This window comes from Abramis brama (assembly GCF_963993115.1).
Source record: "Abramis brama genome assembly, chromosome: 17".
NCBI classification, from domain to species: Eukaryota; Metazoa; Chordata; class Actinopteri; order Cypriniformes; family Leuciscidae; genus Abramis; species Abramis brama.
Window position 1 is genome coordinate 20,721,206 of NC_139979.1, and position 25,591 is coordinate 20,746,796.

The 25,591-nt window shown below is 34.9% G+C and overlaps 1 protein-coding gene across 2 annotated transcripts; it reads left to right on the top strand.

The window, feature by feature from the left end:
• Window positions 1-1,685: 1,685 nt before the first annotated feature.
• Window positions 1,686-20,742, top strand: LOC311067485 (uncharacterized protein). Of its 2 annotated transcripts, none has more exons than XM_084089378.1 (3): window positions 1,686-1,868; window positions 16,889-16,927; window positions 17,131-20,742. In XM_084089378.1, the coding sequence occupies exon 3, from the start codon at window positions 17,144-17,146 to the stop codon at window positions 19,223-19,225; it is 2,082 nt and encodes a 693-aa protein (XP_083945504.1). In that variant the 5' UTR covers window positions 1,686-1,868; window positions 16,889-16,927; window positions 17,131-17,143; the 3' UTR covers window positions 19,226-20,742. The 2 variants fall into 2 exon arrangements, with proteins under 2 accessions (XP_083945504.1, XP_083945505.1); XM_084089379.1 differs by having other exon boundaries at window positions 16,889-16,913; window positions 17,131-19,805.
• Window positions 20,743-25,591: the final 4,849 nt, after the last annotated feature.

Genomic DNA, 25,591 nt, shown 5'->3' on the forward strand with positions numbered 1-25,591 from the left:
CAGATGAAAGAAATTCATACAGGTTTGAAACAACTTGAGGGTGAGTAAATGATGACAGAATTTTCATTTTAAAGTGAACTATCCCTTTAACTACAATTAATCAGCCTTGATAACAAGTGTATTAAATTGACACTGTATCTTTACTTGGAATGCACTTGCTTGTAGACTGTACAATTAGGGTCTATTCACATGTTCTTATCCCCCTTCATCCATTAATTCCATAAATCACTTTTCCTCTTTAGGGTTGTGGGGAGGCTGGAGCCTTTTTCCCTCAGCAACATTTTTAAATTGCCTGTTCAAATACAAATTTGTTTAATGCTTTTTGTAGAAGATTTGTTTTTGAGAAATTTACATACGCATCATGATTGTTCATTTTAAAGTTTTAGGCGATTTTATATGAAAAATCAATAAATTATTTAGAAATTCCACTAATATACACTAATTTACTTTAATATTTACATTTACAGAATACAAATTTACTTTTTTTTTTCATGGTAGACTAAGAGGTTAATAAAGTAGTGACATGTACATGATGTGAAATTAATAGTAACTTTCTGTTTTCCTTTTCAAGATTACAGATGATGTCTGCAAACGGCTCCAAACCATCAACCAGTGATGGAGGCAATGGAGTGCCTCTTTGCTACTTATTTCATATTCAGTGTGAAATACCCCAAGCACATCACTCACACAATGAATTTTGTTGAGCACTACCTGTTTAAACTCTCCAGCAGCCAAAAAAAAAAATTTGTCTGTCCCAGTGCTCAAAATGTATAATCAATTATCATAATACTTTGATATGTCATGAATAGTGCTAATGTCAATTTGTAAATATGAGGCGATTGATGTTATTCTGAAATGCTGATCTGAATTTGAATCTGTAATTACAATTCTTTATGAGTGATATTAATATGAATTTGTAGATTTGAAGTACTTCTATATCTGTATATTTCCATTGTGAGTTATATTAATATGGATTTGTAGTTTTGAGTGACTTGATGTTGTTCTAACACTGATGGGAATTTAGATGAATCTGTATATTTGCATTATTTATTAGTGATAGATTAATGTAATTTTGTACATTTTATGGACTTATTTTGTAATATGTAGATGTAGGTGAAACTCTATTTTCATTATTTATGAGATTTTTTAAATGGTTGATGTTTTAATGTTGATTTGTACATTTAAAGCCTTGAATACTTGAAATTACAGTAGCATTCTTTCAGTAATAGTAATTATTTTTGTTAATATAAATAAATTACTAGTTATATGCACTTTGGGTGTGTTTTTTTCAGTATTCATGGGTGACTTTTTTATGTGAATTACATTTTAGGGTCTTGATGTTTGTCAATAATATGAAATATTTAATCCGGAAAGGACAAAACAAATGATAATGAATGAACCCCTAAAAGGTTCCATATAGAACCTGTTTTATCAATAAAAGGGTTCTATTTTATTTTTCTGTTTCATTTTACCCTAAAGGGTTCTTTTGATTGAACCCTTAAAAGGAGTTCTATATAGAACCTTTTAGGGGTTCCAAATACGTAGCGCCTGATAGAACCTTTTAAGGTTCTATATAGAACCTTTTCTTCTAAGAGTGTATGCATAGTCTCACGTTGACTTCAGCTGGCTAATTCTATATTAACAGGGTTCTCAAGTTGTAGCTATCAAAAGCTTGGAGTGAGATCACACGGAAAACTGATTCTAAACTGGGGTGGTCGGGCGGTCCTTTAGTGAAAGCAAAAGTAGCAAAGCATTTCGGGGAAACTTGGGGATTTTCCCCATGTCGCCTATAAAAGCATCGACGGCTTCATCCATTCCTCCAGACCGCTAACGGACCCTAAAACTTGAAGCAGCTGCCTTTCGTCAGGGTAAGACAACTATACATGGTTATTTTGCCTTTTTATTATGAGAGCAGTTAAGTTGACGTGCAGCTTTAAACAAAAGCGGCTGTTATTTCAAAATTTGTTATAATCAGATTCAAATAGTTTTGAGATTATTTTTTTTTAAACGAAAGACCAAAACAAATTAAGGAAATGCACATTTGCTCTATTTAAAGTTTTAAAACCTTCCATCTAATAACAACTACATTTTTAATACATTCATTTACTGAACGGAACTCCTACATATTTGTCTTGCCCGAGATAATAATCAGATAATAATCAGATTATGTTGCTTGTTTTGTGCATGAATGTTGCTGCACTTTTTGAAATGAGGAGTAAGCTAATCTTTTATTATCCTTTTTTTGTTGTTGTTGTTCTTGTTGCTTTTTTATTGCAAGAAAATAAACAGCACTTGCATTGAATACATTGACATAAAATTAAAAGTAAAGAAAAAAATACAGAGAAATAACAATGACATCTCAACCAGTGAGAAAAATATGATCATAATTCTTTAAAAACTTGTTGTTCTTATTTTTATTAATGAGTTTAACAGATTTATATATACAGTGGCGTAACTTTGTTTTAAAAAGTGGGTGGGACAGGTGGGGGGAGTAACTCAATGCTAAATCATGAAACAGATGTATGTACAATAACATTACATTACGATGTCCAGCAATTGATTTAAATAGTACAGTGATTGGGTTGTTTATATGTTGATCCGACTATTTTAAGTGTGTAATTAAATGGTCCAGGGGCAGAATTTTCGCCCAGCGTGTCAGAGGTTCTAGGTTCTTATCGCACTCTATATATATATATATTTTTTTTTCTCAATTATGTTTTTCAGTGGTTGTATATCAGGCATGGACACGTTTGTGTGCATTTTGTTTTGTAATTTAACCGGAACGAATAGAGAGTCTCGTCCACAAGGGATTGAAGTGCGTGTCCGAGTGAAGACTGTGCGCCAGCCACAAAGAAACACAGTATCCTCGCCACTGATCGCAGCGGCAACGAGCACTTTGATCACTTGATTTCAAAAACAACACATTTCAGTGCTAGATCGCCTCTTATTTGACAAACGAATGAAATTAATGCTCTGGTAGTTAACTGGAGATGTTTTGTTTATTTGTATTGGTATATTCGTGCCGCGAGATGTTTCAAAAGTGGTGGGGACAATATCGACCTTAGCAAAAAGTGGTGGGGACATGTCCCACCCGCAAATTACGCCTATATAGAGGGTTTTCACCTACGTCACGATTTGGTCAGTTACCCGGATGCGCGGCCATATTGGAGGTACTCGGATGTAAACAACGGCATGGATTGCACTGTTTATGTACTACTGAACACATTGTTACACTAATTTCTGATGTCTAAACCACGGGAAAAACACATAGAAGCTGCAAAATCATATAGAGAAGGACTTGGTAAGCAGGAAAGAGCTCAAAATTTTGACAAACTTAAGGTAATATGTGGTAAAGATCTGAACGAGCTAGCTTAGTCCTTACTGCAATTCTTCCTTCTATTTCATATCCCGACATTGGCTATGTTCAGATTGTCAGTCCAAAAAAAAAAAAAAAGCACATGAAATCCGTTTCAAGCTACAATCATATGTGGTTTAAAATCCTATTAAAATCACATATCAGGAAATCCACCAGTCTGAACGCTCTTTCGCGTGGTTTATGTGACTTTCTCACACCACATAAAATGTAAACATCAGACGTTGTTATAGGGAACATGCTGAAAGTTGCAGCCGAAACAAGGCTGTGTTGTTGCAAAGTGCCGGACGAGCAGAAAATTATTATTTTTGAAAAGTATTTTGTAACCGGCACGGAAAAAGAGTTGTGCATACCAGCCTCCTAACGTTACAGTTATGCAGCAGGCTCAAGACCAAGCGGCAACATTCTGATCTGAAAAATGAAGCCTACCCGGAAGTGCGAAAAACTGCAATACATCGAAAATCCGCTAGAGGGAGGTCCCAAAAGGGAGCAAATGTCCATAGCCCCCATGTTAAAATGTCCATTTTCACAGCATAAATTCATGTTTTTACAGGTTGGTCCCATGGACTTTTATTGTATTTTTCGATAGCTTCCGAGTGTTTAGATATAAAATGTATGACAATAAGGGCGTGGTTAACTTTGTTTGACAGCTTGATTGACAGCTGACAAGGCAGCGCCACGGAGAATGACAACATAAGAAGCGCCATTTTTTAATACAGTTGACATATAATACTACTGTTTCTGTATCATGAAATGTAGTTTTAAGAGTTTTTCAGGCGAGAATGTAGTTGTTTAAAGCTCAAATCTGTGGTTTATTTAAAGATTTATGAAAATTTTATCCAGTTGATCCAGCGATGACCGGGCGCTCGGCGCTCATGTACCCCGCCTGGAGCAACCTTTCCTCGGCTAGACGTTCTGAGGTTTGCCGCCAATGCCGCGGACTCTGGCGTCTCTGTAGTGGTTAAACATGAGATATAATTCGTCTTGTGTATATCTAACGGGCGATTTTTGGTCTCATGAATCTATAATTTTTTCCCTGGGCAATCGTTTTGGCTGAGGGGAAGTTTCATAACTTTATAAGCTATTTAACTTTACCGTTGTATGGTTAGACTAGAGCGCTGACTTTGTATGTTTGACTGAATTGTTTGCTTATATTTGTATAGCTTCTTATACCTTTTACTTATACTTTTATAATGGCTAATATTGATAAAACTGAAATTTAACAAAAAGAGACTGGGTTGAGTTTTGTCATTTTAAATTTTAATACAACGAAGATGATCTGTAATGTTGTTTACGGCAAAATCTGTTGTTTAGTACAAATGCACATATTGCCTGGACCATAAAATGTTTAATATTTTGATATTATATTTAAAATGAAAAGTGGCAGGTTTGTGTTTTATATTTTGTTTTTTCATAAATAGGCAAACGTTATGTGCAGTGAATATAATCAATATGCGTTGCCTGAACCACATTTGTGTGGCTATAATTTTTAAGATTTCTTTAAATGAAAACGAAAAGAGTTAGTATGGTGTTTTATAACATATTTCGTTGCCTAAAATATACACAGAGATAACCGGAGTAGCAGAGCAAGCTGAGTGACGCGCGCTGCGTCAGAAGGTGGGCGGGGTTAGGATTTCCCAAGATTTTCCAAGATGGCGCCGCCCATACCCCCCATAAACGGCTTCAAACCCGTTCTTCAGAAAGTCTATGGGTGACATCACAGACGCTTTGTCCATATTTTTTTACAGTCTATGCTCGTCAAGACGCAGTAGTCCAGCGCGGCGGCTACACATTTCCATATTGTAAAATTTAAATAAGAAAACATTTATATTGCAAATGCAAACCCCTCCATCAATGCAACATCATTGCCGTATTGTCAAAGAGCTGCGTGGACACACAAATCGGATCTGAACAGTTGCAATACAGTGTGGACATCATTTTAGATCATATTCCAATCGGATACAAAGATAATCGGATTTGGACTGACAGTGTGAATGTACCCATAGTTAACTATTTTACGTCAACATTTTAGCCATAGTCAACGCTTCATTTACACATGTGGCTGATGCTGTGCCTCTCTCAACCACAAATGCCATCTTTCATCAGTTTTTTGCACTCTTCTCTTTAACTTTCGGCAGTCTATAGAACTAGAAATGTTTTTTCTCGGTGCGACCGATGAGTACAGACCAAACCTCATTTTTCAGAAGCAATAATCAGCCAAATTTGCGAGTCCGTTCAGTGCCTCCAAAATGGCTTCCGGATTGATGACGTGTCGTGAAAACCCTCTATATATAGGGAGCGCGGGGCACAACCTAACGCGGGGTTAGTTGTAACACGCTTGTTTTAAATACTTCCGCACATGCGTGGATGACGAAACTTTGTGTATTTACTAGTTGCCATATCAACACTATATAGAAAAAAAAATTCCGCCAAAATTGTTTCGTTTTTTGGAAGATATCCATAGACATTTATTAAACCATAGCAAAAGTAAATTTCTTACTTAAGTTAATTTTTCATCTCTTTTTTTTGTGTTTATTTAAAATAAGACAAATCTGATAATATTTTAATCTCCAAGATGTTATTTAACAGTTGAGATAGTTCTTTAATGCTTCGCTAACTAGCAGAAGACACTAGCCGGGTTTAAATTCCAGTTGTGCAGGCGGGGGCATGTTGTAACACTGCGTTACAACGTGCCCCTATTAGAAATATGCTATTATATTCTATACTTTTATTAATTTTATTGAGAAAACGTGAGAAAAAGGTGAATAAAGACTGAGAGTCAATGTTCAGAAATGACTAATTATTTATTTGTTTTGAACTATGTTGTATAGCTGTGTTTTCATGTGTTCGTAGTCAAAACTCAAAAATGAGTTTATATTTAACTATTAAAAATTGCCATTATTTTATATGAAAAAGTTTTTTAATTGTATTTTATTTAGAAAATATTTTAGTTTGTTTTGTATATATTTTTTATTAGATCAGATAACATTTTAAGCTGTCATATGTTATGTTACAATGTGCCCCATACATGTTACAATGTACCCCACCTATGGGGCATGTTGTCACATTTCACTTCCATTCTTTCGGGGTATAGCAAGAAAAAAGTATATACTGTATTAATAAAACAAAACCACATAATTGTACTAGACATGTGGGAAATTAATGTGGGAAAAAATAAATACTCTGAACCATAAGTAGATTTACACAAACTGAGAAAGTCAAAAAGCGTTACTTTGTGCCCCGCTCTCCCCTATATACATCAGTGGCGGCTGCTGGTCTTTCAAAGAGGGGAAGCTCATTTTCGGCCTACATCATAAAAATTGTCCATTTATACGTAAATTCTACGTTCCTTCTCAAGAAAATTCTCTGTGACCCTGTCGTACCAACTAGGCGTCTTTTCCAGTGACTTGACCAGTGTCCTCTCAATGGCCATCAGAGTTAAAGGTATAATTGTATAAATGTAATAATATAATAAAGGTATAAATAATAATATAATAAAGAATAATAATACTACTATTAATAATATATTTTAATTATTTTAATTATTATTTTTTAATTATTACTAATAATATAAAAAATATAATAAGTAATAATATAATAAAGGTATAAATGTATAATTGTGTGAAATGTATTATGAAAATTGGCTAGCAATTTCGACAAGCAAATACCAAGAAATAGGTTAGAGCAGTTTGTCTTTCGACAACCGTATACTTGAAAAATCTGCGATGGGACTGAGCTCGAATAGCTTCAGCATTAGCGACCTTTTATTGTATGAAATCGCTGTCAATCAAAAGGAGACGCAGCCTTTCGACAGACCCTCCAATCATCACGCAGAAGCTCGGAGTCCAGGCCAGCCCACTCCTCCATTCACCCCCAGAGACGCTGAGCGTCCGTGGGCGGGACATAATCGCAGCATTTATCCAATGACCGTCTAGTTTCGAAGCACTGAAAAAAACTGTTCAAAGCAGCGGCCCCATTTGAAGTCAATGGACGCTGGGCTTCAACAGGGAAATGCACTGTGACGCTACGAGCGAACTCGTCTTTGAGATGAACGTTTTTTAACGCATTTTTAGGCAATAAAATATTAACACAATAGTACATATTTCACCATTCATTTTTTGACATTATAGGGGAAGCTGAGCTTCCCTTGCAGTCTTAACCCTTGTGCTGCATTATATAGCCTATTTTACGACGTTGAGTGCATTAAGGGACAAAAATGTCCACTCTAAACACTGCCATAAAACTATTATATATTATTTATTTTTTCCACTTTCACTGAGGTAAATCTTTTAACCAGCATCAGTCCTCATCATAACTACCAAATATTTATTTAATTTCAGGATTTTAACCCTTTAAATTCCAGTTTTGGTGACGATACCATCAATTTGTATAAGAGGAAAAAACACAAAAATGTAATTATTTTCCATATACTAAATGCAAAGTGAAAACCTTGGCTGTGGATTATCACAGTCTTGAATATGTCAAAGATTAGCAGCAACATTATTTTTGGTGCATTTTTATTTTTTGTGCTACGTCAGATTTAAAAAAAAAATCACACACACAAATTAAGGACAAATTTGTTCCTATTTAAACCCATTAAAATATCCATTTTTGAACCCACTGTCATAATATCATAAAATCATAATTTCTATTTAAATACCCTGTCATTACCAAGCCTTGGGGTAAAATATTTACTTTTTACTGTTTTCCACCAGTTGGTAGGCTACCATTTTTCATATAATTGACAGACTGCAAACATCTGCAGTATTGCAAACATTTTCCTGATTTCTACTAGGTGACTATAACCTGTGCCTGTCTCCCTACACATCAAAATTTGCTCTAGAAAGAGAGCAAAACTACAAGATCACCATGATCATGAATTTTTATTTTTCTAAATTCTCTAAACATATAAAACATATCAAAAACTTCAAAACAAAATGGGGTCATTGTTCAGCGGACCAGCAGGATGGTTGGAATGTGGCAGCAGGGAGCCTGGACAAAATGGGAGCATGCAGTGGACCACAGAATCTCATGGGCAGAGCTGTGGAAAACAGACCCTCATCGAATACAGTTCCTGATCCAGGCTGTCTACGATGTACTACCAAGCCGATGATCCAACCTGTTCAGCTGGGGATTGGTGGAGTAACCAGCCTGCAACCTCTGCCTGAAGAGGGGGACCCTGGAGCACATCCTCAGCTGCTGTTCGAAGGCCTGGGTGAGGGCCGCTACCGGTGGCGCCATGAACAAGTCCTGAAGGCCATAGCAAATACCATTCGCCCAGTGAAGAACACCATTGCTTTTGTCTGGGCTGGGGAGAAGCCACTACTAGCTGCCAGGGCCGCCTCATCTGGCCTGCTAGCAACAGCACGAGACTGGGAGTTGAAAGTTGACCTGGGGAAGTAACTGAAATTCCCAGAAATTGTCGCCACCACAACACTGCGGCCTGACAGAGACCACAAACGCAGATCGTTCTCCTAGAACTCACCGTACCCTGGGAGGACCGTATCGAGGAGGCCAATGAGAGGAAGAGGGCAAAATACGCTGAGCTAGTGGAGGAGTGTCGGAACAATGGGTGGCGAGCGCGGTGTGAGCCCATTGAGGTGGGATGCAGAGGGTTTGCTGGCCAGTCTCTCTGCAAGGCCTATAAAATCCTGGGCATCATAGGATAGCGAAGGGCCATCAAGGAGGTCAGCAGAAGAGTCAGAGTCAGCAGAAGTTGCCTCAAGGTGGCTGTGGATAAGGAGAGGAGAACCATGGGTGGGGTAGGGCTACCTGGATCAACCCCGGCTGGGTCGCCTGGGTGAGAGTGTATGATGCTCGAAAGACCCGAAACACTCCGTCACCCCAGGTAACATCACTGATGATGTATCCAGGTTGCATCAAGTCGATGTATGTTATAAGTATAAACATATCAAACATATCAAAAACTTAAAAACAAAATGGGGTCATTGTTCAGCCAAATCAAACCGAAAGAAAACAATGCAGTGAGAAGCGCTTTCTCTAACTAAATTCACACACACACGCCTACACACACATCCTACACCACCGACACACACACACACACACACACAGAGAGGGAGAGAGAGAGAGAGAGAGAGAGACAGAAAGGGTAAAATATGACCTTCAGGATATTATGATTTGTCACTCGCCTAAACACCATGTATTATATTTAGGCCCTACACACACACACACACACACTTTTGTCAACGCAGACACACATTGCTCTCAGACATCCACACATACTCAGAAACATCATTTTAGATCATTGAGACATTAAAATGCTTCATAACACAGTCAATAGTGCCCCTAGTGGAAACCAGGAAAATAACGTGCATTTCCCCCCCATAGGGAATACCTATGTAGTGACGTCATCTGGTGGAATACACTATATAATGCAAATATAATGATTTTGCTTTAAAATGAAAGGATGTTTCAACATAAATCATGATTCATGTATTAATGACGGCCCCGGCTTTAAACAACGTTTTAATGGGTTTCGATGGGACATTTTTGGCCATTATGGTGCTGAGTGTTCCTATTTCATCTACACAGTGTGTGTTATACATATGCAAAATGGAATCAAAATTGTAAAATTTATCCAAAAAGTCACAATTTTGCCAAATTACATACCATTTACATTAAAACAGCCAAAATGGTCAAAGAAATTAAACTGAAAAGGACAAAAATGTCCCTAATGCAGCACAAGGGTTAAAGAAATCCCCACTGATATATATATAGATATATATAGATATAGATAAAGTATTGGGACATCTGTTTTTGTGAATACATTTTTTGCAATGCAACACATAGAAATTAAGAACAAGATCAATAGTCACTCCTAGAAAAATAAAGAAATATATCTTTCAATGAAAAGTTTAAATCACATTTTATAAAAGGAGAAAGATAACAACTTAAGATATCCCAAAGAGATTTAACCTGATTGCAATGAATAAATGAAGCAAAGTTTCTTCCTCAACTTTCCAAATACACGTTAGAAAGATCAACAAAAGTAGAAATCTGGGAGTTGGTTGGATAGACATTATGTAAATCTTGTACCTATGCTGAAGTGTACCTCTCTTATCTTATTGGACATACAATATTTTTCAGGGAGTAACCATGCTCTCTTCCACTGAATACTGTCAAAACATTTGTTCCAGAAATATTTTCATCTATGTGTAAACTGTGTAATGTAACAATAGCTTAATATGTACGATTACATTTTTTTTATCAAGAAAACAAACTCCATCCAATAAAAGTTTGGGCATAATTGTTTTTCTCTCATTAAAGCAAAGGTGTGTTTTAAATAAGTGCACATAACTTGGAGACAAAGCTTTGATAACAGAATTGAAAGTCCTAGCAGGCAGAGGAAAATTATACAAAGTCATAAATTCTTCATACTCCAGTATACTGCCATCATTTTTTAAATAAATCCAAAACAAAAACAATACCTCAATCATACCAATTGTTCATAAAAAGGATTTGTTTTGGATCAAAATGTTCAAATTATTCTTCGTATTCTTATTTCTTTGTGGAGGAGAAAAGTTGTGCACACAGTTTCCAAGCAAGTAAAACTTGTTGGTGAAATTTACAGAGAAAAATCTATAATTTAGAAGGGGTGAAATTACATTTTAAAAGAAACTCTAAGCCACCTAATCCAAAATGGCATTGGGGATATAGAACCAAATTGAATCATTAAGACATTTTAACCAACTAAATCTAAAAGAGCTAATTAATTCCTTAAAATTAAAAAAAAATCCAGTCCACCCTCACAATGTCTATTAGACAAACAGATTTCCTAACTTTGTGAAATCTGTTCTTCCAAATAAATTTCAATAACATTTTGTCAATATTGTCACAAATTTTGTCACTATACAAATAAGGATAGAGAGGGATAAACAGAACGAGACAAATCCTCTGCTTTGTATATAAGAACTCTACCATAGATTGATAGGTCTCGTTGTAGCCAACAATTAAAGATAGTTTTAGTTTTCATTATTTTAGATGAAAAATTAAGCTGTTAGCGAAGCAATCTATCTTTAGTAAGGAAAATCCCCAGGTACTTGAGACAGTCTTTAACAGGTATATCTGTATCAATGGTTGTTGAGTATCATAAAGACAAAAAAGTTCACACTTTGATCAATTTAAATATAAACCTGAGGCTTCAAAGATTTAATAATATTGATACTTAAGGGAATTTGACTTTGGTCTTTAAGATAGTATCATCGGCTAGTTGAGATATTTTTAATTCTTTACCAAATATAGAAATATACCTTTTAAACTGGGATTTTGTAAAATATTAATTGATAATTCAACAGCTAGAAGAAAAAGAAATGAGCAAATGCGGCAACCTTTTAGATTAAAGCGTTTAGTAGATTGAAAGCCAACCAAAACTAGGAGGAGTTTATGTCATTATAAAGCATTCTCACAATGTTGATAAAAGTACATCCAAAACCAAAACCAAAACCAAAAAATGGTGTTCTAAAGAGTCAAATGCTTTATAAAAATCCAAAAGCATTAGAATAGCATTTGAATCAATATTCTCTGAATAATCAATGAGATTAAGAACTAATCTTATATTGGAGCTGTAACATGTCTATTTTTCATAAATCCATTTTGTGTTTCGCCAATTATACCATTAAGTACGGTGGCCGAGAGAGCTCAGCGCGCTGCAACTGAAGAAAACACATGCAAATAGAAAAAACACCCGCAAATTAAGAAAACATCTTCATCAGTTTCACAACACGTGTGCTCCAAATACTCACAACACAACCAAATACAGAAACGCTCTGCAAAAGATCACAACACAACCAAATACAGAAACGCGCTGCAAAAGTTCACAACACAAACAAATACAGAAACGCGCTGCAAATAAGACAGAACACAACGGAAATGTTTCCGGGGAACCCAATAAGTGACGGACGGACGGCTGGGACGTGCTTATTGCTCGTGAGCTTTACCTATGCCCTACTCTCTTAAAAGGGCAGATGGCAGAGCCCTTGAATTGGGCACTTTGGAGGGAGCGGGGCACTTGTGTGCCATTATGTTGATGAAGGGAGCAACGAAAGACAATGTAATTTCCTCATTATTTTCACCTGGGATTTTCCCATGACAACGCAGCGCGTGTCCATCAGCTGAATAGCTGTTCTTACCAGAAATATAGTATTATTGCTGTTAACATAACTGTTGCAAATAAATATACATTTTATACAACAAAGTTTTTAAAATATGCGTTATATCTGTGAGTGTCTCAACTTTAAAACTTGCCGTCTCATATTTGGACCCTAGCTGCATTCTAACATTTCTTATGAAACTTATTTTAACATAACATGACAAAATGTGTACAATGTAACTGATGTATAGATTAATGTCTTTCCCTCATGTTCTTTTTCTCTCTCTTTTTTTATTTATTTATTTATTTTAGTCATCAGCTCTTTGTTCTTTTTAGTATTCTTATGACATTGAACATATTGTAAATACATTTTGTATATTGTATACAAAGTTGTATGTCATAAACGTGTCATCTCTGTATGTTTTGCAAAAAAAATTAATAATAATAAAAGTAGACAGCTGTAAGCACGTCCCAGCCGGGTGCGTCACTTATTGGGTTCCCCGGAAACATTTCCGTTGTGTTCTGTCCTATTTGCAGCGCGTTTCTGTATTTGTTTGTATTGTGAACTTTTGCAGCGCGTTTCTGTATTTGGTTGTGTTGTGAGTATTTGGAGCACACATGTGTTGTGAAACTGATGAAGATGTTTTCTTAATTTGCAGGTGTTTTTCTATTTGCATGTGTTTTCTTCAGTTGCAGCGCGTTGAGCTCTCTCGGCCACCGTAATTAAGGCCTGATTTTAAATGAACTGCAAATATTAAAGCAAGTTATTTATGTATTTATGTGTTTTGGGAATAAGAGAAATAAGACCTTGCTTCATTGTGGAAGTCATCTCTCCTTTTCTAATACATTCTTTAAACAAAGTGGTTGCTTTAAGACGTCCCAAAAATGTAAATAAAATTCAATGGGCAGACCATCAGTATACTGGATGTTTTCCTTTCTTCATAGATTTCAGTGCATCCTCAATTTCAGAGATATCAGAATCACAAAGTTGCTTAAAATCTTCATTAATACCTGAAACTGTATGAATACTAATAAATAAATGAATAAATAAATCATCACATTTTACTTGAGAAAACTGAGAAGTAGGCTATAATGTTTTTTTCATTCCTGGATCTGTACATAAAACACCATTAATATTTAAGGTAGAGAGAGATGTCTTTTTAAGATTTCTTTTCTCCAGAGCAAGATTTGTGATCCATAAGTGATCCAGATTTGTTACAATTCAGGCAGTGTAAATATACTTTCCATTGGCGCGAATGAAGTCTGGTTTCACGTTAGTGTAACGCGAACGGCCAAAGACAACAGGACTATGACAAGCTGTTTTAGCATTTAAACCCCTTGTCTGTACTAGTCGTAATTTAGTTTTGACTCTTCAAAATTCTATTGACAAATCTATTCTGCAATTTAGACTGATTATAATTGGAATAAAGATATCTACAATGTGATATTCTATTAACTTCCATTGGAAAATATTTTCTGATATCGACAAATGAGTTTTAACTTGTAGAAATTGAAGGCAAATTAATAATATCTATAATTTATATAGATGGTTCTACTTTTAATTAAAGATATCTCAAATTACAATTTTACTACTGATAATTAAATTCGAACTAACTGAATTACCTCTAGTAAAAAAATATATATTTCAAGATATCTTGTATTTGGTATTTGGCTAACTGGTAGGCTTTTTGACTAGTCATAATTTAAATTTATGATAACTTTAATTAATCATCTTTAAAGATATCCACAAAATATGGCAAGCAGTTTTAAAATGTAATAATTTAAACCGACTAGTCTCTATTTTCATGCTACTAGTACTTATTTTTTAGATACTAGTATCTATTCAATTAAGTACTAGACTTATTTATTAGCTACTAGTGCTTATTCTTTAGGTACTAGTGCCTATTCTTTAGATACTAGTGCTTATTCTTTAGGTACTAGTACCTTTTTAAAGATACTAGTACTTATTCATTAGATACTAGTTCTTATTTATTAGATACTAACACTTATTCCAATAGTGACTAGTTCTTATTTATTAGGTACTAGTACTTATTCATTAGATACTAGTTCTTATTTATTATTCATTAGTTACTAGTACTTATTATTAGATACTAGTACTAATTCATTAGATACTAGTACCTATTAAATAGATACTAGAACTTATTCATTAGATACTAGTACTTATTCCAATAGTGACTAGTAATTATTCTTTTGTTACTAGTAACAAATAATTTTTTTTGCCATTGACTTCTATGGGGATCTGTCATTCAGATATCAACTATTCAGTTCTGACTAGTATGTATTCCAATTGTGACTAGTACGTATTTATTAGATACTAGTAGTTATTCATTAGGTACTAGTACTTATTTTTTAGATACTAGTACTTATTACTAGATACTAGTACTTGTTGAATAGATACTAGTACTAAGTCATTAGATACTAGTACCTATTAAATATATACAAGTACCTATATAGATACTAGTACTTATTCATTAGCTACTAGTACTTATTCAATAGATACTAGTACTTATTCAATAGATACTAGTACTTATTCATTAGATACTAGTACCTATTAATTAGATACTAGTACTTATTAATTAGCTACTAGTACTTATTCAATAGATACTAGTACCTATTTATTAGACACTAGTATCTTTTGTAATTGTTACTAGTAACTATTCTTATTTTACTAGTTACAACTGCTTTTTTACTCGTCTTATGTTTTGACTAGTCAGAACGGCCACTGGAGAGTTAAATTAAAAATCTTACTAGTAAAATAAAAAATCTTACTAACATTTGGAATAAATACTAGTATCTAATAAATAGGTACTAGTATCTATTGAATAAGTACTAGTAGCTAATTAATAAGTACCAGTATCTAATTAATAGGTATTAGTATCTGATGAACAAGTACTAGTATCTAATGAATAAGTACTAGTATCTATTGAATAAGTAGGCTACTAGTAGCTAATGAATAAGTACTAGTATCTATTTAATAGGTACTAGTATCTATTTAATAGGTACTAGTATCTAATGACTTAGTACTAGTATTTATTGAATAAATACTAGTATCTAGTAATAGGTACTAGTACCTAAAAAATAAGTACTAGTACCTAATGAATAACTACTAGTATCTAATAAATATGTACTAGTCACAATTGGAATACATACTAGTCAGAACTGAATAGTTGATATCTGAATGACAGATCCCCATAGAAGTCAATGGCAAAAAATTTAAATTTCTTACTAGTAACAAAATAATAGTTACTAGTGACTCTCGAAATAAGTACTAGTATCTAATGAATGAGTACTAGTATCTATTTAATAGGTACTAAAGAATAAGCACTAGTAGCTAATGAATAAATACTAGTACTTAATGGAATAGATACTAGTATCTAAAAAATAAGTAGGCCTACTAGTAGCATGAAAATAGAGACTAGTCGGATTAAATTATTAAATGTTAAAACGGCTTGCCATACACAATACATTTGTAGATATCTGAAAGTAATTTATCAGCTACTAGTCATATTTGTAGATATTTTGAATTGGATTTTTGAATTGGAATTCCTTGTCAAATCTCATTTAAAGATATCTGCAAGATATTGATTTTTGAATATGTTTCTTTGGAGATATTTGCATTTAGCTTTGTGACTGGGAGGAATCAAAATAGATATCTAGAATTAACATTCTTAGTCAAAATTACTTTGTCTAAAACATGCATGCAAATACACCTTTGTATACACCCCACATTAAATATTTTATTAACCAATCCTACCTTGGAAACTGTTGTCATCCGCCATTTTGTCCAAGAATTATATAATAAAGGTCCTGCATCTTTGGGTCATTTTAAACTGCTTTACATACAGAAGGAATGAAAATAAAAATGTAGCGGGGGTACGTGTAAAATTGGCATAAGGAATGCAGAGAAGACCATTCTAAATTCCTATTCTAAACCATAAAGTAGGATCATGTTCAGATATGCATGCTGTAGATTAAATTGTGTTAGCCTTCATTTCCAATTGAACATATAAAATCAGTAAGGACTTGTATACATCTCATGTCTGGTGCAACATTTGCCATAATTTTAAAAGAACTATTGACTGGCACTCATCACTGAAAACAGCAGAATATAACCATAACGGATCTCTTACTTTAATGCAACACTCCCACCTTGTGGGCTATTACCTTGATGAAATGAGTAAACCTGCATTGACACAGAATGCACAATCTATTGCCTATATACAATGTAATGTACTAATGTACATACATGTAACATACATTTTCGTATTGCCGATCTTAATCATTGCTAATCATCCACATGGGCTATTAGTTCTTGCCATAATTTCATTAATATGATTGCAAAGATATTTGAACTCATGTAATGTGATTATGTGATTTCTCCTCAGGATCACTGAAAAAAGGCTAACTGCAGTAAGTTGTGTTGTGTAAGGCTATTTCATTCTATATTCTCCCCTTACCAGTTGTTTAACGTCTTTCTAAAAAAAACACTTATATGACACTGTCCATTGGTTTTCTTCAAGCTAAGAAAAAAAAATCTTATATATTCTTTTAAAAAATGTTTGAATGAATGCTGCCATTTGTGGAATAAAAAAAGTGAGATTTTCAATTTTGTCTTTGTTTTGAGCAGGAATAGAGAAGCCATGGATTCCAAAATTTCAAAGACAACTCAAAGTCTTACCACTGCTGAGGACATGAGGAACCAAACCAAACTTATAATGCAGCCCTATGCCAACTGGGAAGAGTATCTGACTCCAGCTCCACTGTCCATAGCCATTATGGGAGAGCTGGTTTTCATCTCGTCCTCAACAGATTTCTCCATCAATAAAAATCCCCCCAAAGATGGCTACAAATTCATCAAATATCCTGATTCCTTTCGCGCTTGCCTCATGCAAGTGTGTAACTCTGGTTGGTGGGCATTTAATGAGGCCCATACGAGCATGGATCAGATTCGCCTCCATACTGCCCAAGTTCCAGATTACATGAAGACAACTGTGAAGATTCTGTTCCAAGGCGATGATGAAGTTGTCAAAGCACATCTTCCTGATCAGCTGGACAATATCAGAGTCATTGCAGATGAATGTCTCCAGTTGTCTAATGCAACTGAAAAGCGTTTTACTGATGTCATCAATATCATCCAAGAGCTGCTAGAAGCGTGTGTGAATGCAAATCACTTCTATGGGGAAGAGCTGGAAGCAATCAAGAAGATGCTAGTAGAGTGCAATGAGAGGAAGCAGTCAGCAGAAGTAACCAAGAAAAGGACTGAGGCGGCAGTCAATGCCATGGAGAAGGAACTGGATGAGGCTCAAAAGAGCTACAAGAAAGCCATGGATTCTCTCCCTGGTGGATGGGAAATGATTGGCATGGATTTCGTTGCTGGGATATCACAGAGCTTTACAAACCTGGTTAATGGATTTACATCTATTTTTACTCTCCCAGCGAAATTTGCAGATTTTGCATCAACAAAGATCGCTGATACTAGGAACAACAGTAGAGATCAGGAAAGTGCAAGAGATGTGATTGCTGAAATAAACGTATATAGTAAATCTGCTGAAATATTAAATTGGGTGCAGAAAATCCAGGAGTTAATGAATGTAAATAGTGAGGATGATGACATTGCCTGGACAAATCTCTATGATCAGAAGAACAAAATTACAAAAACGAATTTCATGGAAGAACAGTTCAAAAGAATCAGTGGTGATTTAAAGAAAAACCCTGACAGCCAAGTAAAGAAACAAGCTGAAACGTTATGCAAAGAGGGCATGGAAATATGCAACCAGCTGGCAAAATATGCACCAGATGGCAAATGTGACAAAAGCACAAGCATCGAGATAATACGTGAGGTCTTGAAATTGGTCAAGTCGGCCTATGTTTTTGATTGCAAAAGCAAAGACATCACAAATTCTCCAGCCATTTTTCCAAAACCACCAATGATGCAAAAAGAAGAAAACAAGTCAGGGAACACAAGTGCTTCACAGAGGGCCACAGAGAATGCACGATTCGCTATAGAGCAGAGCCGAGCTCAGATGAACAAGACAAAAGAGAACTATGATAAGTGTATGGAGAACCTAGAGAAGAACCAGAAGGAACTAACTGATATCCTGGTCACTATGAGAAATTGCGAACTGAAAGCGATCGACTTTGACACTACAATAAAGATGCTGGCCAAGGGAATGGATGCCATGGGGAGAGTAAAGGAGCAGTGGGAGAAGATGGTTCACTTCTTTCAGATGGTTTCTAACATTATAAAAACCAGCCTGAGCAAAACTCTCAAAAACTTTGTCTCAACATCTGAGAAAACACAAGCCCTCTCCTACAATGCAAAGCTCTTCTCAAAAGATCTGCTATACTCTCAAGCCTTCCAAGCCTGTAACATTGCTAGTCTGGTTCAAATGATCTCTGGAACATACACAGATATTTCCAACAAGTACCTGATCGATCGTGTCAGTTCACTGGGCAAACTGATGGCCATGGATAAAAGTAAACCAGAATTTGAGCAAGAGCGACTACAGCTCCAGAACTCATGTGATGAGGCACAAAAAGGCATTTTAAGGCTTGTCCTGAAGAATAAAGAGGAGTTTGAAAGGAAGAGCACTGCAAGACTAGAAAAGATCGATCGAGAGCTGCTTGCCATTCTGCCTGCTGCTCCTCCAGAGCAAATCAAGAGAATTGAAGAGGCTGTTCAAGTCGGATTCAGAGAGGAAGAAGAAGCATCATACTACTGAGAGAATCTACCAAATATTACAAGCTTGCTATGCAAGATAATACAACCATAGTTAATATTTAATCTTTTCTGTCCAGTAACATGCAGTCACGACAGCTCAATTTATCTGCATTAACAGAAGACAATTGATACTGAAATGTTTAACACTGTCAATCCAAATTAGACTAGAATGTCTAGAGAAGATTTTAAAAGCTGAGTTAGAAAGTTGTTGTCTTTTGTTTAAATTTTAATTTCATATCATAATACCATAATCATGATATAAGTAGCTTGCAAATTATTATTACTAAAAACATATTATGCATGATTGTATGATCTTTAATGGAAAGTGGAAGTGACAGGAAATGTTTGCTTTTAATAAATCTGTTTTTTTTTTTTTTTTTTTTTTTTTTTTTCTCATCTGCTTTTAAACTTATTTAGAAGAAAAATATGTAGATTTTTTTCTTTGTATGTAATTAGTGAATCATTTTAGCTGGCTGTGTATGATAAATTTGTCCTTGAATTAATATTAATTAGCCTACATTTTAATGCATTGCTGTTACTAAACGCCTCTTTAGTATAAAATAAATATTACTATACTACAACTTTACTGTTGCTCTGTTCTTTCCCTTTTCTAAGCAAATTTTTTTTAACTTCGTATTGAAACACTTAGAATGTTAATTTTTTGAATCTCACTGATGAGTTGCAACAAATGAGTTAACAGATGTTCAGTAATAGTGTAATGCCAATTAAAATTCAAAAAAACACAATAACAACATATTAATACTTGTAAATATATACTTTATCCTGGGCCTATGTAGCAGCATATGGTTGAGATTCATAGGGGACCCTAGTTTTTGTATGAAATTTGCATAGCCTTTGGAGGCTATAATGTGGAAAAAAAGATGGAAATCTTCTACATTACGAACTGGAACTCCATCCCCCCTTAAATTCACTCCCCCCAATTTCCAGTCCCGGATAGCAGCTCATGATACAAAAGTATGATTTCTCAACTAACTGAAGGAAACAATTCATAACTTTCTACAGTATGGTTTAGTATAAGATTAATACATTCAAGAAACTTTTGTGGTCCGACTGTGAAGAAATATCAGTTAATAGAGGGCATGCATTGACACTTTCCCGTTGGAACAAAAGAGCTTGCTGCGTGACTGGATTTAATAGGGGAATCTCTATAATACAACACAACACTCCCACCTTGAGGATTCTTATAATTACCGTATGAAAAGAGTAAACCTGCATCAACACAGAAAGCACAATCTATGCACAACGTAATGTACTAATCAATGTCATCAGTACATGTTAATTCCATTTAAACTTTTATTAATTTATAGCCTGCCCTACATTTTATCAATTTTTATCTTTTTAAAATCAGCCTTCACCTTTTGGGTCTGTCTTGATTCTGAAGCATTATTCTTGTCCATCACGTTTATTTGTACTATTTTTTTCTCATGTATTTGGTGTATAATTCCATTGTTCTTCACTCTTGTCTTTTCAAAATATATTATAAATAAATTCATACGAGGAGTTTGCCGTTCTCAATCCTTATTGAACCCCACTTCAGATGGTCAGTTTTGCAACATGATTCTATTAAAATCAAAGCTCTTAATACATAAATGCTGGAGACCTTTTGCCATGTGAATGTATGGGATGAATATAGTATCAAAATGATTAACACGTGCAAGCACACTTATCAATGAACTTGATACCTGTTGCAAAAATGTTTTATCCATGCCTTTCAACTTGCGGGTGCAAAATTCTAAATTGAATGAATGTGTAGCAGTTTGAACAAATAGAGACATTTTTGTGAATACAAATGGTTTCCTTTGTATTAGTTTGTCATAATTTGCGCATGCAACAAAGAAGATGTGCATGTGTGGATCAGGTGACACGCGTGCATTTATTGATGTCTTTTCTGAGTCGATCTCATTTGATTCATTTGGATTTTGAGACTTTCTTTTCGCAGTTTTTAAGCATTTCACAACCCACACACAAACAACTACAAATGAATAGGCCTGGTGCTAATTGTTAATGTGTGCACAACTACCCATTTATTTGACAAATTCACAAATGTGCGTCACTACATTTAAACTAATACAGTACAACTTGTGTGTGCAAAATCCATAATCACATGTTATTAAGTGTTAGTTTGTCCCGGAGATTGCAGCAATATTCCACTAGTGACTAGATTATGGCTAATTTTTCATGTTACCACCATGAATGAAACTAAGAATTGTACATCTTTACAGTGAATTTGACCTAACGTTGCTAGTAGGGTCTAATAATGAAATTAAGGCAAATAATTAAAAAATGGTTAGACTAAAAACATGAATGAAGTGAGTGATATTACATGTTTTAAAAAATCATGATGTTACAAAATCACATTTTACTGTCAGGTCCCCTTATGAAAAGAAAATATATTTCCCTATATATGAATGATCAATACATTGAATGGTTTAACAGTATATTTGAAAATATACAGAATAATATATTGTGTTAATATTACAATATATTGAATAATACATAAAGAAAAAAAATTAAAAATGTGAGACATATATTTACTAATATATCATAATGTATGTAATTTTATATTCAGTAATACGCTTCATAATATATACAGGGATTGAAGTTCTCAGTCGCTACGAGAGTATACGACGGATTTCCGTCAATATCAGGGTTCCCCCTGTCCTTATATCTTAAATTCACTGTTCATAATTTTAATGCTGTAAATATGCTTACATTTCTCAAATAGTGTAATAAATGTCTTAATTTTAGTTTGAATGGGAAAGACGAGGTGTAGGCTATTCACCCTGCTTAGGGGGATGTGGTCAAAGCCTGGAGTGGAGCAAAAGCATGTTCCTCTCTCCACTCTAAGCGTTCTGTTATCACTCCGCTCCTGATCCACTCCGGGTTTTCCAGTCCCGCTCACGGAAAAACTGCTCCGTGTTCACTCATTTTTAAGAAAGTTTCAGAAAACAACTTCTACAAACAATTTTAATTTGCCAACAGTTAATAATAATAATAAATAAAAGTGCATGACGTGCAAATCAGATAACAATCAAGTGCAATATAAACATGTTTTGTCAGGGCATCACTCCCGAACCGGCATCAACACTCCATTTTCAACATATGCTTGCTCCTTCACACCACAGACACGTCTTTTTGCCGTCTGTGTCTGGCGTGATTTAACTTCTCCCCAGTTGTTCCATGAAAACCTGCAAAGCACGGCCTGCGGTGTAAGATATCTACGACCGGACTCTCGTAGACTCGTAAGTTACACGGACTTCATCCTCCGTGAAGTGCTTAACAGTGCCCCTCTTCTCTCGGTATGGCCCAAATCCAGCGCTTTTTCAACATTTCGTCACAAGGAAAGCTGTGCAATTATAAATAGGGTTGTTTCTTCTGTGAGTGCAAACATAAAAAGGTACGCAACAGGACTGGCCGCTTTTAGTCTCTGCATTTCACCGGAAAAGAGTTTACCCTACTTCCGGTCTCGGCGGCCATTTTTGTGAAATAGGCCTATTCTGCTAAAACAGACAACGGCAGCGTAATCAAGCGTTTTTCCCCACTTAAGACGCTTAATGTGAGTGATATTGAAGCACCAAATTTAGTAGGCCTACACAATATAGGCCTACCTTATTAATAAAGCATACCTTATAGAGGCAAACAGATTACATCAGATTATGAACAACACCCATATAAAACCATTATAAAACGCTTAACGTGCAATAGCGCGCTGCATGTTCAATAAGGTGTATAGGCTACTGAGTTTTAATATCACCGTCTTACTGCATTGACGTTAAGCTTTTTCTTTATAATATGCTCTATGGGAGGAAAACTATATTGCCTACAGACAAGAGCCTATATGAACGCGACGCGCGGCGTTTCACGTTATGGCATTTTCCTTCCACAATATATACCTACACTGTAAAAAAAATCCCGTAGTTTTTACGGAAAAAAACTGGCAGCTGGGGTTACCAGAACAATTCCGTAAAATATACAACAAAACAGTAATTGCTTTTACCGAATAACATGTACATTTTACAGTTTAAACCAGCATATAACACACTGGAGTTCTGTTATATTTACTGGTTTAAACTGTAAAATGTACGTGCTATTCTGAACAACATGTAAATTTTACAGTATAAACCAGTAAATATAACAGTAAATTTCAGTAATATGATATAATGTTAATTTACCGTCCTATTGAAGTATTAATATCTGTTTTGTACACTGATAACAACCAATCACAGCAGTGATGAGAGTCACATGATCAATCAAAGCTCAACACAAGCAGTTCTTCCACAAGAAAGTTAATACAAATATATATAGAAGCTGCACAGTGTCATTCACACAAACATTAAACACCATCATGGTAACACATGAAATTTTAAAAATGCAATAAACATTAATTTAACAACATTAAATGTAACATAAACCCCTAATGTACATAACTGATTAGAAAAAACGAAGAAAACTATGAAGAAACAAACATAGTTATTTCAACAAAAATACCTCAAATGTGAAGTGTCACAGGGAATTGTGGGAATGTCAATTTACGGTTTTTCACTGTAAATTATACAATGAGTTGTTTTTTCACTTTCAAAAACTGTAAATTTAACGGTATGTTACAGTAAAATTACATTAAATGTACCGTTAGATCTATCACAGTTATTTACCGTATATAGTACGGAAACTTTCTGTTAACCAATTAACAGTTTTTCACTGTAGCATTTTTACAGTCTTTTACCGTTAAAATTACGATCATTTTTTACAGTGTAGGTATACAATATATACGTGATGTGCGTGAGGAATCTCGTTTCCCAGAGTTCGTAATTTTTCTCATCACCGTCGAATAAAAGTCTGAACCACCTTTGGCCTAAATGACTGGGCCCATAACCTGTAGCGTTAGACATTTCTGCAGCAGTCTTTCGCGTGTCACAGTCACCAAAATGATTAACTTATTCACGGGAGAAAAATCAGATAGACTGCCATCGTCTCTTTGGTCTGGAAACTCACGACCACAGATTTTATTTTTGCGCATTCTCATAACATACACAGTGAATACAGGCACGCACGTTTTAATGACGTCACTGCGTAGACTATTTAACATGGCTTTGCCACTTATACTATCAAATATGCTTAACAGAGGGGCTCAGGTGAGGGGGAAGAGCGGAGTAAATTTAGTCTCATGTCACACAACAGCAGATTCGACAAGGAGCAGGTACAATTCAGATATCTTAAAATATAATTGTGACTAATCGAAACTGAATCAGAGATATCTCTAATTACCTTTGCGTATGTGTGACACTATGGTATGCTAAAACGGCTTGCCACACTGTAAAAAAAAAATTACATCCCCAAGTCAAAAATTTCAAGTGACCGATAACATCTAAATTTTTCAATTAGTCTGACGTATTATTTCTCATTGAGCCAATGTTAACAGACTATTGCAACAAGAATTTCACTTGGGCCAATTGAAAAATTTAGATGTTATCGGTCACTTTGTAACAATCGGCCTAATCGGTAGCGTTACAAGAATAAAATTGGGGTCAGATTAAACTGTGTGAGTATTTAAGTGTTTTAAAAGATGAGACGACAACAGAAATAAAGTGAATAAATAAAGTGTATTTACAATTTCTACCAGGAACTTAAAACAACACAATACAACAAAGAAGCCTTAGGCTGTTAAAAGCATAGTCCATTGGTTCCATACCATAAAACAGTCCTTAAGAGTCCTTGCGTGCTGTAAGTCCCAATGTGTAAGTGTCCACCGGTGTATATACAATATACCTTTACATGATTGCTCACATGACAGGCAGATCCATAATCATTTAAAGACATACACACATAAAACAGATAAGAGGAATAAAATGGACTAAAATGACTAAGACAACATGTAAACCTATTAAAACTCTAATATACATAAAATCATTATAATACAGTATATAATACATAGAGTGGTTAAAACATGTCATGTGTGACAGTGACGTCATTATGACTAGTGCAAATTATTGTGCATGACGTTGCTCTATTTTAGATATCCATTTCCCCTCCCCGCCATAATCAAAGAAGAAGTGGGTTCATTTCCTTATTTCTATGAATGGAAGAAGAAAGAAGCAGTCATGGCGTTGGCTGTAAGCGAAAAAAACACCAGAAAATGTTTTTTATATACAAAAAAAAAAAAAATGTTGCAATGCTATGTTTATGATCATGCTTAAAAGGTTATTGTTGCCGTAAGATTTATGCGTTAAAGAGATTCACACTAATTCACTTTAATAAAGATGCTGACATGCATGCTATTCTTGCCATGGAAGTACAATAACATTAACTTCCTTAGATGAGAAAAAAAGTTCTTAGTTCAGATTAGTTC

Bases quoted from the DNA above. Each gene is read 5' to 3' on its own strand.
- LOC311067485 (XM_084089378.1), top strand. From the start codon at position 17,144: ATGGATTCCAAAATTTCAAAGACAACTCAAAGTCTTACCACTGCTGAG.